Consider the following 15,750-nt stretch of genomic DNA (forward strand, 5'->3'; position numbering starts at 1 on the left):
CGGGCGACAAACCGATCTTTGGTGGCAACCAGCATGGGTTGCCGTCCGGTAACTGCGCTGGCCTGCCTAGCCCCAAAGAACGCCGTGACGGTTCGGCTCTAGAGGAGGCACGGTCGGGAAACCTACATCCGTGAATCCCACCACTCTCGTGAGGGGCACGTATGTCCCTATCGGAGCCCTCATTGCTCCAGGGTCCTCCGCCGCCCCCTCCTGGTACTTCCTTATGGCCGGGAAGCGTGGCCAGACCGGGTCACTCCTTACCCTGTGTACCCGGGAGGACACCCCGGACATGTCATCCGGAGGCGAGCTCTCCTGAGCTAGGGGAACGGGGAGATTTCTCCAGGCGGCCGCCTTGGATATAATCTCCGGAAGTTCCAGGAGAATCCCGCCAATCGACGGCAACGCCGCGGTGGCGGAGATAGGGATCACGGGATCATACACCGGACCTACACCGGGTTCCCTACCTGTCTCCTCCGTCCGGAGGGGAGAGATAATGGGGGACTCCTCACCCGGTGATCCCTGAATGGAGGGGACGTAGTCGTCCGACTCGTGCCCGCCATTCGGATCCAGGAAATTCATTTCATTTCAAACCTTTATTTATACAGATTAATCCCATTGAGATCATTGATCTATTTTTCAAGGGAGACCTGCTCAAGTAGTTCCACATGAAATCAAGGGCTTTGTCCCCGGAGTACTGGCAGCTGCAGCAGCGAGAGCGTCCGCTCTCTGCTGTCTGAGGGCCAGCGGAAGACGGGCACAATGCGAGCATGATACCCCGGGAGTGAGAGCAGCGTTCGCATGCTCTATTCCCAGGCAGGACTCACACTGTGAGTGCCTGTCAAAGCTCATAATGTAGCCCGACCCGCATACGAGGCAATCCCCAGAGGTGTGGACTCGAGTCACATGACTTGGACTCGAGTCAGACTCGAGTCACACATTTTATGACTTGAGACTCGACTTGACAACATCACAAAAGACTTGCGACTCGACTTGGACTTGAACACCAATGACTCGGGACTTGACTTGGACTTGAGCCTTCTGACTTGAGGTGACTTGCTACTTTAATTCAGAGGTCTCCAACACGCCGATCGCGAGCTGCCGCTAGAAGAGCAGACTCCCGTCGGGGAAAGCAGAATCTTCAGCCGCTCCTACTCTTGCTGAGAATCCTTGCAGGCAGGGGCGGGTCTTTATTTAGCGTTCCACCATGCGGCCAATCATATGCGAGGACACACTAGGATCATACCATTATGTGAAAGAAGGGTGGGGGGCACAGCATGTGTAGTGGTACAGGCCAGCTGCACAGAGCGACGGGGAGACGGATTTAAATGCAAGCGCGTCGGAAAAAGTCAAGAAATGAGCGAAAACCGAAAAAATAAGCAGCATCTGGCTGCTTTTCAATTATATTGGAGAAAGCAAAGCTGAGTGCAGGATTTGTAAAATGAAAATAACCTTCAGAGCAGGGTTTTTAAGGCCTTAAAAAGGTCTTAAATATGATTCAGAAGGTCTTAAAAATTATCGGATTTGAAAGATACTTCTATGTTGCGATAGCGTCTAAATGTGTTTTGGGGGAAATGTCCGGGCTGCAAAGTAACCAGTACGGTAATAGCCTTTCAGTTCCCCCCAACAATTTGTATTGAATTAAATCAACATGGAACCAGTAATCACTAACTTTGTTTTCCCCGGCCCCTTATTGGAGAACACCCAGCTAGTAACCTAGCAACCAAGCTTCAGCTCATGTAGCCTATCTTCGAATCTACTTACAAATAAATATGGGGAAGTGTCAGTTCAACCGTATTTTGTTGGAAAACATCTAATTTAGTGCTTGGTTGAAACCAGTGGAGGGAACGTGTTTGAAGCCCGCTGCACCTTTTGCAAAATAAATTAGCGTTTGTTTTGCTAATGTAGCGTTAGCTAGTGGAGTGTTAGCGAGTGCAGCAGCTCCCGCAACAACACCGGGGGACCTCCGGGCGAAGTTTGGGTCTACGTCAACCCTAAAAGCGGAGGTGCTGTAGACGCTAAATACCGTAGCTAAACACCAATCATACAACAGCAACGATGAAATAGTGTAGCTAAGGCAGCAGAGCTCTGAATATAGCTCACTCTCTCTCAGAGACACACACACACACACACACACACACACACACACACACACACACACACACACACACACACACACACACACACACACACACACACACACACACACACACTAGGGCTGCTCGATTATGGCAATAATCAAGATTATGTTGGTCAATAATTAATATCACGATTATTAAATATGATTATTCATTGACTTTGAAAACATCCATTTATTGAACTTTAAAACAAATAATAATTTGAACAGTATATTTTTAACTGTTGATTACCCTGAACGTATAATTCAACTGAAAAACTAATACAAAAATTAATTAAATAAATGATGCATTACTAAAAAATTAATTAGATCAAATATGTTGTGGTGCACTGTCACAACCTAGCAAAGCAAAAATAATCGTTTTTTCCGATTATGTTGTTTTCGTAATTGTGGCAGGCCAAAATCGTAATTGCGATTAAAATATGATTAATTGCACAGCCCTAACACACACACACACACACACACACACTCAAGCACACACAGACCCACACACATACACACTTTTTGTCTAACACGCTAACACAGTTCTGTACTGTTACGCTGTTGTGTTCAGTCATTGTTCTTATGTTGAACATGAATACATTTACTTTGTAAGTGATTATGGGACGTATTTCTTCTTTATATACATTTTCCTTCATACTTTATTGCCGTGAAATAGGTCTTAAATTCTATTCAAAGTGGTCTTAAAAAGGTGTTAAAAAGTCTTAAATTTGAGTTGGCGAAACCTGCAGGAACCCTGTACAATAAAAAGTCCTGCATTCAAAATGTTACAAGTAAAAGTACAAAAGTATTAGCATCAAAATATACTTAAAGTACCACCTGCAGAGGGATCTAGATTCAGGTGTTCTTTTCCCCATAGAGACCGCCTCGCTGCACATTATCCCTTGCATAAAGATAGATTGTGGGTCCATTATAACATGTACACAGTGGAAATAAACATTCTGGTTACCTCAACATCAGGGATCTTATACATTAAACTCCTTCTGAATCAAACCGTCACGGTAGCCTTACCTTACTGATCCCTCTTAAATTAGAAAAACACACGTTACTTACTAGAAAATGGATTATTAAATTATTAATGTGACTAATAAAGAGCAATTTGATTATTAAGTATTATTCTGTTGATCGATGTCATTACATTTGGTGAAAAACACATAATGACTTGTTTATGACTCGTTTTGTCAAAGTTTAGGACTTGACTTGACTTGAACTTGCCCATCCTGACTTGAGACTTGACTTGGACTTGCAAAACAATGACTTGAGACTTGACTCGGACTTGAGCGCAAAGACTTGAGACTTGACTCGGACTTGCAAAACAATGACTTGGTCCCACCTCTGTCAATCCCTAACGCAACCTTGACTTTCCTGCCCAGTCTCCATCTTACCAGAAAAACAAAGCTTTTTAGGAGGAATGTTTGCTTTTCAGTAAGTAGCTCTTAAAATAACTTGTTTTGCCTGTCAATGCTTCTGCAACGGAGTGCTGAAGAAAAGTAGGAGTGGATTGTAGGGCCTACTTCCTATTTATACGGAAGTGAGCCTGGAGGTGGGGCCCACATCATAGGTGGGCGTGGAATAAGTCTGTCAGTGCTGCACACGTGCAGAGGGGATTACCCAATAGCGATAGCCTTAGAGGGCGAAGCCTTATACGATATAGAACAAGAGGAAAACATGACAGGGAGAACAGCAAAACACCCAAAACAAGACATACAAAACGTGACATAACACAATAATCGTAATAGAACCCGACCCTCAAGGGACGGATTCCAGACGTCCCTAAAACACCAAAACAGTCCAATAAACGTCCAAAAAAAAAAAAAAAAAAGTACGTGTTTTATGTAGACATGTACATAACACCTTATAGTTGAAGCTTTACTATTTCTATTTGTAATTGAATATACAATGGCTTAAAGATTGCACTTACTTGTACTGTAATGTTTTAATTAGTAAACATGTTTTAGTCGCTGATGGTCTCTTGTTTAAAACATTTGTAACCTCTGGACCTTCCCCCAAAGTCTACAGTCAATTATACTAAGTGCAGTATGCATAGATATTAGTAAACCTTCATGGTAATTCCTCTGATCGTGTGTGCCTAACAAAGGTAGTATTTATAAGAAGTGCTTCATGCTTTTCTATATTCCCAAAAATGTCCACATGGAATCTAATCAGATCTGGTTTACTACACATCTATTTTATAAACAATAAAAAAACATTTGGCTTGAATCGTTATCAGACTGAAGAGAAAGTAAAATATATAAACGTTAAGCATGTGAGAAAACTGCAGATGAAGTAACCCTAAATAAAAAAACAATATATTGTATTAAAATATACAAGTACATAAAAAACACACACTTATATTACAAGTGTTATATACCATATATATTTGTAATTAAATTAAGCAAAACTGTTCAATTGAGCTGTGGTAAAACAGCAAACTCTAGTTTATACACAGTACATACATTATAAAACAATTGTGACTGTCTTACAGGAGGAGGAGGAGGAGGAGGAGGAGGAGGAGGAGGAGGAGGAGGAGGAGGAGGAGGAGGAGGAGGAGGAGGAGGAGGAGGAGGAGGAGGAGGAGGAGGAGGAGGAGGAGGAGGAGGAGGAGGAAAGATATTAAGAGTTGCAAAAAAGGAACTAAAGACTCAGTCTGTCAGTGATAGGGTTCATGTGGTTTAGCTTGACTCACTCACTCCCCGACATGACGGTTCAACTGAGCTTTCTTCTCATCTTCACTGGACTTACAGGTCAGGCACAAGAATCAAGACTTAAAAACATATTTTATGTGTATGCAATAGAGTGCATTTCTAATATTTTAAAGGCTTTATTGACGAAATTCTTTAAACATGAGTTAATTTGAGCATCTACATTATGTAGGCCATCTAAAGGAAGAGCAATGATCTTTTTTTATTTATCTTTTTATAATGCTGTATTTTCTTTTGTTGCAGGAATTCACAGCATAACTATAGTCAGTAAAGTGTCAGTGAGAGCTGGAGGTTCGATCACCATCCCTTGTCTCTATGAGTCACAGTATATAAACCATGTGAAATACTTATGTCAAGGATATTATTGGGCCTTGTGTTCTTATGCAGTTAACACAAACAATCCAAGCAGTTCAGGAAAGTTTTCGATTTCTGATGACAAAGAACAAGGAGTCTTCACTGTGACTATAAATTATCTGACTGAAGAGGAAACTGGTGATTACTGGTGTGCTGTGGAGAATAGTAATGGATACATTTCCAGAACATATTTCCACCTGTCAGTAACAAATAGTAAGAGCCACCTGTCAGCCGAAAGAGGTAAGAGCCAAATTATGTATTTTCCAGATGTAATTATATTAAACATTTATTCAAACATCGGGAGCATGTACCGACTATGCTGCTTACAAGTTTCCATTGAATTATGTTTTCCATTAAGGCCCACCACATCTTTATGTGGATGAACAGATGATGACAGGATTCAGAGGAGAAGAAATAACCATCAATTATCACTATCATAACGCTGGAGATATAAAGTGGTGCAGGCTGGGCAGTTCCTGTGTGACATGGCTGAATGGATCGTTAGATAACTCAAGAGTCACCATCAATGCGATTGATTCCCAGGTTCTCACTGTGACTCTGAGCGGACTGAGGACAGAGAGCAGCGGCTGGTATTTGTGCGTTAAAGGAGACTTACAGATGCCGGTGCACATAACTGTTACTGAGAAACCTACAACTAGTAAGTGTTATAAGTCATTCTTAATTTCAAAATATAACATTTTCAATATTTGTTGGGTAAGGTAATTTTTTATTTATTTAGTTAATCAAATTGAAATCTTAGCAAATATTAATGTCATTTTACTCTAATAGCTATATTCACATGTCATTACATTCACTTTTGCAGCAACACGTCATAGCACCCCTGAGCCTGTGAAGCAAACCACTGAGCCTGTGAAGCACACCACTGAGCCTGTGAAGCACACCACTAGTTCTGCAGACCAAGCACTTTCCACTGTTGATGGCGAACAGCAAAGGCGAGAGACTTTCTCGTTATCATGCACATTTTGACTGTTTATACAAGTCTGTCATTTACATTGTATTTTTTATTTTTATTTATTCCTGCTGCAGTTTTTCAGGGAACTTAAAGAGCTTTATCATCCCTTTGAGTTTGCTGATCTTCATTGTTATGGTGGCCATGTTTATTTGGTTTATGTTCAAAAAGCACAGTAAGTCTATGCCGAATTATGCTCAATCCAAATAATAGCATTTTAATTATTGTGCGTTAATCATAAATATATTTAGTATTAATGCAGATAACTGTGCATTATTGTCACTAAAAATACTTTTTATTGCTTCACTATTAGGACAGACCAAAGAAGAATCCCCAGCCACAATAATTGTAAGATATGATCATTAATTTCCAAATACATTTATTTACAAGAAAGGAAATTAATTAATGTCACACTGCAGCAATTCCAGATAAAATAAGACTTTACTGTACTGTCCCTTTGAAGCTACAATGAATCACTGTAGACAGCACATTAATACTTATTACCCTACTCTTAATCTTATTATTAATCTTATTCATACTATTTCTTTCTTTGTAAAAGGTACATTTTCATTTAAATGTTGTATTCTATGGTAATAGTGAAGCTTTTTCTACACATTTTGAAGTCAAAATAGAAGCGTGTCTATATATGGGTGGCCATTGTTGTCTGTTCTGTTGGATGGATCATTACACATTTGAACATTAGGCTTTTGGTTCTTATTTGTCGTTCAAATTCTGTCCTTTGCTCTTTTAACACAGTCTAATGCGGATGTAACATACAGTACTGTCAAGAAAAAGAGAAAGACTTCAGGTCAAAAATGATTGGCACAGAACATTACAAATTTAAATAATAAAACTATTTAGAGGTAGGTTTTGGGTAAACTCTTATGGTGATTCAAATGATCAGCTGTTTACCCTAAAAAGGAAGAATTGTTCATGTTCATGTTGATGGTTTGCAGCTTGGTCTCGCTGAAGAGGAAGTAACATACAGCGATGTTAAACACATGAGAAGAGCTTCAGAAAAGGTAACCCTTAAGCAATAAAACCACAACTTTTATTTCACAACAGGATTACAGAATTAGAAAGTTCTCTCAGGCAGCATTTATTATTTCATCATAAACATTTGTTTTTATGAAGCAAAATCAAAAGTTAAATTGTAAAATTGATCTGATCGAGTCCGTCTCTTCGTTCTTCCACAGTGGTCAGAAGCTAATAGAGATGTGGACGTGATGTACTACTCTGTGGTCGCTGTAGAACGTCAAACTAAACAAAGGGTACATTTTCATTTAAATGTTGTATTCTATGGTAATAGTGAAGCTGTTACTCCACATTTTGAAGGCAAAATAGAAGCGTGTCTATATATTGATACCGATTTCTGTCTGTTCTGTTGGATGGATCATTAAACTATTTGGTACAGATGGTCCTGGTGTCCAAATAATGTATCCTTACAAATGTGGTGATCCCTTACATTTTCATATAGCGCCATAATCAGGTCAGAAATGTAGTTTGTTGATAATGACCAAATACTATGAAAGATAATTTCCACCATCCTCAGTTATCCTTTTGGATTTGTGTTAGCAAATGTTGGCATTGATACTGGCTAAACTAAGATTATGAACATGGTAAACAGTCCTGCTAAATATTAGCACTTCAGCCTTTGTTGACATTGTTAGGACAATGTTACGTTAGCATTTAGCTCAAAGCATTGTGTCCAGCCTGTTAGAGCTGTTAGGCAAAAGTACGTTTTTTCTTTGATCTTTCCTCCCTAATGTAATTTTTTCTTCACTTTTGCAACAGATTAAAGCGGAAGAAGATGATGTAACATAAAGCAGGTTGGCTTAGCACAAGAGAAACCTGTGAATGTTCCCCCTACCCTACATCTATGCTCATCGCTGGAGGCTTTTTTGAGATGACAGTCTTGCAACTTGCCGACATCTGATCTTTGGCTTTGCAGAAACCGCTTTCTTTTTTTTCCCCCCCTTCATATCTGTAGCGGCGATCGCTCATCAAAAAAGGCCACTCATGGAGGTTAGCAGTCAGAGTTCCCAACGCGTGTTGTGGTGAAGGATGAGGTCCACCATGACGTAATTTGTAATGCTTTTATTTATTTGTCCACGGTTAAAATTTTCTTTTAAGTCTCACGTATCCAAAATATTGTTTAAAACATAACGATCACGCACACGCTCAGACACAAACAATCACGGTCAACACGGTTGAAAAACGTGTGGCTTCCTCTCTAACCTCTCATCCCAGCTGATCACCTGTGCCCACATATATAGGTTAATTACCTCCCGTGCAGGTGCGCAGATTGGATGATGACGCGTTCACACACACATAGACAAACCCCGTGCACAACCCAAAGCACATTTTCTCCAACAATCTACTTAAGCTCAAGAGATTTTATGCATTGACAAAAGCTTTCTACAATCTTACAAAATGACCAAGATCCTGAACATTCAGGAGGAACCAAACAAATCTTACAGGTTGTTTAATTATGTTTGTTCATTTACGTCTTGTATTATGTGTTTTTTTTGTTTAATGTTTGATGGAACATGAATTATAATGTTTAAAGTACAAAATAAGTCAACTAAAATAAACATGATAATGCAATAAATCACGAGTTGATATTTCAGTTTCTGCCATCCTCCTTGTCTTCTTCTTCTTATATATTTAACCCTTCTGTTTGAAACAGCAACTTTCTGATGGCATTTTGGTAGTGTTAATATTATGTCTCCACTTTTTATGCATTGTGCGTGTTTGAAACATACTTAAAATGTTTGTCGTGGTTTCATGTTTTAAATAAAAGAACACGTTTCAGTCCATATGCCTGAAGTGCTATTCTTTTGTTTAGAAATATGGACCTTGTCCCAAAGTCTACAGTAAATTATATTGTAAAGGTGCACTTTAGAGGCATTGTTATCTAGTGAACTCTAATTGTAATTCCTCTGATCCGGCCTTACAAATAAAGTATTCTTAAAATGTTTTGCTTGTACTTTATTAATAATAAAGATGACCATGCATTAAATCTCATCAGATCTGGTCATGACACATCGTTTTTATTTAAAAAGACGTTTGGTTTGAATCTTCCTCTGACTGAAGAGGACGCCAAACACAGCAATGTTAGGCATGTGGGGAAAACTAAGCAAATAACTAACTATGTAATAGATAATATAAAAATACACATAAGTATTCTAGCTTTTATTATTTCACCGTACCCATTTGTAACTGAATAAAAAAAATCGGTTCAATTAATCTGTTTGATGTCTTTAGGATGTCAGATGCTAAGAGTGATGTGTGCTCTGTGGTAGCGAAACAAACTGCAGTGAGTATATATCACAAACAAAACATACATCATTTACTACTGTAATTGGGTCTGTCTTACAGATGGAGGAGGAGAAGTAGAGTTATTACGTGTAGAAAAAAAGGAAATAAAGAATTGGTCTGCCAGTGTTTAGGTTCAAGTGGTCTTCTTGACTGCCCATTTGCTTCTAGTCTCTATATGGGTCAGCAAGAGATTACAGGATTTATAGGAGATAAAGTGTCACTATCAAAACTCTGGAGAAAGGAAGTGGTGCAGGCTTGGCGGCTCCTGTGTGACACGGTCTGGATCAATAGATGGAACAAGAGTCGACATCAATGCACACAACACTGGTGTTTTCACTGTGACTCTGAGAGGACTGAGGACTGAGAGCAGTGGCTGGTATTTGTGGGTTAAAGGAAATGTACAGATGCCAGTGGACATAACTGTTACTGAGAAACATACAACTAGTACGTGTTATAAGTACATTGAATTTTCAAATGCATCAATCTTTGTGTTGATTTGAGTGAGAATATTAGCATTCTATTTTGTCATGTTACAGGGGTAATAGCTCAGGGTGGGCACACAAGGTCAGTAACCTTTTCATTACATACAGTGGGTGTTTCTCAATGTCGAGGATGCTTGCTTGGTAGCACATGTCTTCCGAGTCACTTGCTTCAGAAGCAAGGCAAGAATCATAACAGGTGTGCAGGTGTGCGTCATATGCAAGGCCCTGCCTTAAATGGAGCACGATTTCCGCCAAAGATTTGGAAATTGGTCCGTGCGCAAAGCATTGTGGGGGTTTTAAGACCGCGGAGTCTACACACGTGCAGTCTAGAAATGTCTCGTTACGAAGTACGCCGGCCTCGGTAGAATTCCAAGTATGCTGGACATTGGAACAGTCCTTCAGCGGCACTCGATGACATAGTATGCTTGAAATAGTGGCTCTGGAGCAGCCTTCCTCGACATTGAGAAACACCTTGTGTTTGGATAAAAGTTGCCATTTTGTGATAAAAAAACAATTGTGGGGAAATCTCTATATGTTTTACTGGCATTAGACAATGTACTGTACAATGAGTTAGAAAAACTGTATAGGATTTAGTAAAACAGTAGGCCTATAGTGCAATACACAGACCAGGATGATGAGTACATTTTATGTTGTTTAAAAAAATCCTGTCATTCTTTAACAATCATTTTGGTGCTTATAATTTCCTGCTGCAGTCCTTATGAACATTTGAAGACTTTTGTTATCCGCGTGGCTGTGGTAATCTTCGTTGTTATGGTGACCGTGTTCATCTGGTTTATATACAAAAGACAACGTAAGTATTCAGTAACATTTTCTTTTCAAACAGTTTGTATTAGCAATTTCAGTTTTTTGGGCAATAATTATTTTGAAATAAGGACACATTTACATTGCTGTTGTCAAAAAAATCAGGAGTCAGTGACAGTTGTTTTTATTCTCTCCCTTTTAGAGCAGATAAAAGTAGAATCATCAGCCACAACGGTAACATATGTGGATTCATTTCCCAATGTGACTGTTCCCTGATAGGCCTTCTGGTTTGGAAGTAAAGAGAAGGTAATGTTACATTATTTTTGTTTACTATGGTTTCATACTGTACATTTCTGTTGTTAAGAAGATACAGTAAAAACGATTTGTTAATTTAATCTGTAAATGATGTTCTTTTTTCTCAAACACAGGCTGAAGGGGAAGTAAGATATGTGAGAACTTCTTCAGGCAAGGTAACCCTTAACCATTAAAACCATAACTTGTACAACACTAAATAACTGCACGAAAAGGCACATAGGTTAATGTATTATCATTTTGATTATACAATATACACCAGTAATTCAACAAACAATTTGAAATGAGTTGATTTTCAAAATAATCAACTTTCATCAGGTGCTAGTATTGAATAAGTAGGTTTATGTTTGATATTTTTTCAGCTATTACATGTTGTATTCTGTTCTGCAACAGGTTGAAGCAGAAGATGAGGATGTAACAAACAGCAACATGCCTTAGTTCCAGAAAACCTGTGAATGTTTTCCCACAACCCTACATCTGTATCACTGGAGTTTTGTTTTGTAATGATGTTGTTGCAACTTGCTATCATCTGCTCTTTGGTTTTGCAGAAACCTCTTACTTCTTTTTTTTATGGTTTGCACCTTCTGCTTTTAGTTATCTCCTCTACACAGCTGCAACATATATATATTTTTTAAAGTACTGACTTGGGCCTAGTTTCCCACGATCACCTTCAATTCAAGATTTCACAGGTTTGTTTTTAAATAATCCATCCAACAAACCTTACTTATGCATTCACAAAAGCTTTCTACACTCTTCAAAAAATGATAATTCAGAACCAAAAAAGCATTTATTTTACCATAATGTTTGTTATGTGATGTTTGGTGTAAAATTAATGATATTAAATAACAAAACATTAAAGATGCAACCAAAATAATTAAACAATTGATCTGCAGTTGTCTTCCTCCTCTTCTTATTCTTATTGTCTAATCATCTGCTCCGACTGAAATGTCACTTCCATAATGGTAGTGTTTCTAAATTGTCTTTTCAATTTGTATTCATGGCATGGGTTTGACATATTCTTTGAGGTTCAATATACTGTAGAAAAAAAGACATTCACCAATAGGTGACTTGTACATTCAAAAGATTATAAGAACTGCTCTGTTTCTTGTTCAAAAGGTTGATGTCCTCTTTAAGCAGCAGGTTAATCAATGGAAGTTTACATTCTTAAGTTTGCATGTGTCTACACTTTGTTTACTGAAACACAGGTTTTTAAATGGGAAACGTGTTTTTATATACATGTACATAACTCCTTATATTTGAAGCTTTACTATTTGTATTTTTAATTGAAAATGGCTTAAAGTTTGCAATTACTTGTACTGTAATGTTTTAATTAGTAAACATGTTTTAGTTACTGATGGTCTCTTGTTTAAAACCTTTTTGACCTCTGGACCTTCCCCCAAAGTCTACACTGTAAATTATACTTTAAAAGTGCAGTATGCATAGATAAACCTTCATTGTAATTCCTCTGATCATGTACACCTAACAAAGATAGTATTTATAAGAAGTGCTTCATGCTTTTCTATATTCCCAAAGATGTCCACATGGAATCTAATCAGATCTGGTTTACTACACATCTATTTTATAAACAATTAAAAAACATTTGGCTTGAATCGTTATCAGACTGAAGAGAAATATAAACGTATGCAGATATAAACGTTAAGCATGTGAGAAAACTGCAGACAAGGTAACCCTAAATAAAAAAACAATGTATTGTATTATAATATATATATTATATATATAAAGTACATACAAAACACATACACTTAAATAGCAAGTGTTATATACCATATACATTTGTAATTAAATTAAACAAAACTGTTAAATTGAGCTGTAGTAAAACAGCAAACTCTAGTTTATATACAGAATATAAATTATTTAACAATTGTGACAGTCTTACAGGAGGAGGAGGAGGAGGAGGAGGAGGAGGAGGAGGAGGAGGAGGAGGAGGAGGAGGAGGAGGAGGAGGGGGAGGAGGAGGAGAGGAGGAGGAGGAGGGAGGAGGAGGAGAGGAGAGGAGGAAGGAAAGATATAAGAGTTGCAAAAAAGGAACTAAAGACTCAGTCTGTCAGTGATAGGGTTCATGTGGTTTAGCTTGACTCACTCACTCCCCGACATGACGGTTCAACTGAGCTTTCTTCTCATCTTCACTGGACTTACAGGTCAGGCACAAGAATCAAGACTTAAAAACATCTTTTATGTGTATGCTAGAGTGAATTTCTAATATTTTGAAGGCTTTATTGACGTAATTTATTTAAACATGAGTTGATATGAACATCAACATTATGTAGGCCATCTAAAGGAAGAGTATTGATCATTTTTTATTTATCTTTTTATAATGCTGTATTACTTTTGTTGCAGGAATTCACAGCATAACTACAGTCAGTAAAGTGTCAGTGAGAGCTGGAGGTTCGATCACCATCCCGTGTCTCTATGAGTCACAGTACATAAACAATGTGAAATACTTGTGTAAAGGATCTACTTGGGCCTTCTGTTCTGATAAAGTTAAAACAAACAAACCAAGCAGTTCAGGAAAGTGTCCGATCTCTGATGACAAAAAACAAAAAGTCTTCACTGTGACTATAAATGATCTGACTGAAGAGGACACTGGTGATTACTGGTGTGCTATGGACATTAATGGAGGATATGATTCGAGAACAGGTTTCCACCTGTCAGTCACAGGAGATAAGAGCCAAATGATGTATTTGCCAGATGTAACTATATTAAACATTTATTTAAACATCAGGAGCATGTACCAACTATGCTGCTTACAAGTTTCCATTGAATTATGTTTTCCATTAAGGCCCACCACATCTTTATGTGGATGAACAGATGATGACAGGATTCAGAGGAGGAGAAATAACCATCAATTATCACTATCATAACTTTGGAGACATACTGTGGTGCAGACTGGGCAGCTCCTGTGTGACATGGCCGACTGGATGGTTAGATAACTCAAGAGTGACCATGAATTTGAAGGATCCTGATGTTCTCACTGTGACTCTGAGCGGACTGAGGACAGAGAGCAGCGGCTGGTATTTGTGTGTTATAGGAGTCTCAGAGATGCCAGTGCACATAACTGTTACTGAGAAACCTACAACTAGTAAGTGTTATAAGCCTTTCTAAATTAAAAATATACTATTCTAAATATTTGTTAGGTAAAGCAATTAATTTTGTTTTTTGGTTTATTTATTTAATAAAAATGAAATGTTATACTTTTGTATTGTCCTTTTACTCTAGTAGCTACATGTATATCCACATGTCATTACATCCACTTTTGCAGCAAAAAGTCCTGCCACCCCTGAGCCTGTGAAGAACACCCCTGAGCCTGTGAAGAACACCCCTGAGCCTGTGAAGAACACCCCTGAGCCTGTGAAGCACACCACTAGTTCTGCAGACCAAGCACTTTCCACTGTTGAGGTTGAACAGCAAAGGTGAGAGACCTTCACATTTTTATCCAACGTTGTTGTTGGACTGTTCAAACAAGTCTGTCATTTGCATTGTGTGTTTTTATTTATTAATTCCTGCCGCAGTGTTTCAGGGAACTTAAAGATCTTCATCATCCGTTGGAGTTTGCTGATCATCTTTGTAATGGTGAACTTGTTCATCTGGTTTATGTACAAACGACAAGGTAAATATATCGTGATCTCTTCCTTGAACCATTTATGTATTTTTATGAAATACAGGTGTGTAACTAACAGGTGCTTTTATGTCTCTTTTAGAGCCGACAATAGTTCAATCAGGAGAGACGTGATGTATGGAATACATATTTATTATCGGTCACATTATATAAATGAAACATAATGATGACAGTTCATAACAAGTGAATGAAATGGTGTTTTGGCGATTAGGCCCAGGTTTTGTAGGATATCAATCGGGAAGGGAAGAACCGTTTCCGATGAACCCCCCTGGGTCTAGACACTGGTGGTGGTGATAAGTGGTTAGGTCCGGTTGGAAGGGAGAAGGTTAAGCTTTGTCCTGAGTTGGAAGCAGGAGGCGAAGGGGTGGAGGAGGGTTGCGCGTTGACACCTGGAAGACAGCCGATAGGAAAGGGGAGAGCATATATAGAGGGATTAACAGGTGCGATGATTAGGCTTGTAAATGGAGGGGAGTGATAGGTTAGCTGAGGAGTGGCGCTCCCTCTCATTTAGATGCAGGGAGCGAGTATTGCTATGACATGCAATACGGAGTGATAGGTCTTCCTGTCTGAACTTGCGCTAAGCTTCATTCTTTCACACACACATACGGGTTTTGGGCCGAGGGCGACACCGTACTTCCGGTATCAACCATTTCACACGAGGTGCATACAGAATATCATAGTCTATTCCTTAATCAATATAGTCAACTCTAAAATACCACATATATGCATTGGCATGATAATATTATTGTGACAAGTGGGGTATTCACCTGGTGTTTCCAGAAGATAGACGTAGATGCTGCCAAAATCGACCGAAGGCCACTTTTGAGGGTCGTAATTCCATACATTGTACATCCAACAACCCACACAGCTCTAGTTTACGCTGGTAACGACCTAGAGCACACCCCTCAAGTCCAGAGATGTAATCCGAAGACATGCAGCGATTTCTTCGGTCGTTAATTCAGAAAAAAAACCTAGTGCGCCCTGCCTGGCTACATTAGCTAGCTGTTTATATTAGCATCGGCAGGATTTTTGCACCTCCAGAAAAATGGCGTCTTTATAAAAAAATATATGGCGCG

General features: G+C 38.9%; 1 protein-coding gene and 1 long non-coding RNA gene across 3 annotated transcripts; both read left to right on the forward strand.

Annotated features, from left to right (window-relative positions):
* Positions 1-4,793: 4,793 nt before the first annotated feature.
* Positions 4,794-8,770, forward strand: LOC117560875 (polymeric immunoglobulin receptor-like). Of its 2 annotated transcripts, XM_034237980.1 has the most exons (10): positions 4,794-4,878; positions 5,080-5,430; positions 5,549-5,848; positions 6,014-6,143; positions 6,238-6,335; positions 6,474-6,508; positions 7,117-7,182; positions 7,357-7,431; positions 7,955-7,989; positions 8,151-8,770. In XM_034237980.1, exons 1-9 carry the CDS (start codon positions 4,800-4,802, stop codon positions 7,982-7,984), a joined length of 1,164 nt encoding a protein of 387 aa, XP_034093871.1. In that variant the 5' UTR covers positions 4,794-4,799; the 3' UTR covers positions 7,985-7,989; positions 8,151-8,770. The 2 variants fall into 2 exon arrangements, with proteins under 2 accessions (XP_034093871.1, XP_034093870.1); XM_034237979.1 differs by having other exon boundaries at positions 7,955-8,770.
* A 2,122-nt stretch (positions 8,771-10,892) lies between these two features.
* Positions 10,893-11,553, forward strand: LOC117560882. The gene is made up of 3 exons (XR_004571252.1): positions 10,893-11,031; positions 11,154-11,195; positions 11,431-11,553. It is a non-coding gene; the product is annotated as an uncharacterized LOC117560882 (long non-coding RNA).
* The last annotated feature ends 4,197 nt before the right edge of the window (positions 11,554-15,750 follow it).

Source organism: Gymnodraco acuticeps, unplaced genomic scaffold (assembly GCF_902827175.1).
Source record: "Gymnodraco acuticeps unplaced genomic scaffold, fGymAcu1.1, whole genome shotgun sequence".
Taxonomy (NCBI): Eukaryota; Metazoa; Chordata; class Actinopteri; order Perciformes; family Bathydraconidae; genus Gymnodraco; species Gymnodraco acuticeps.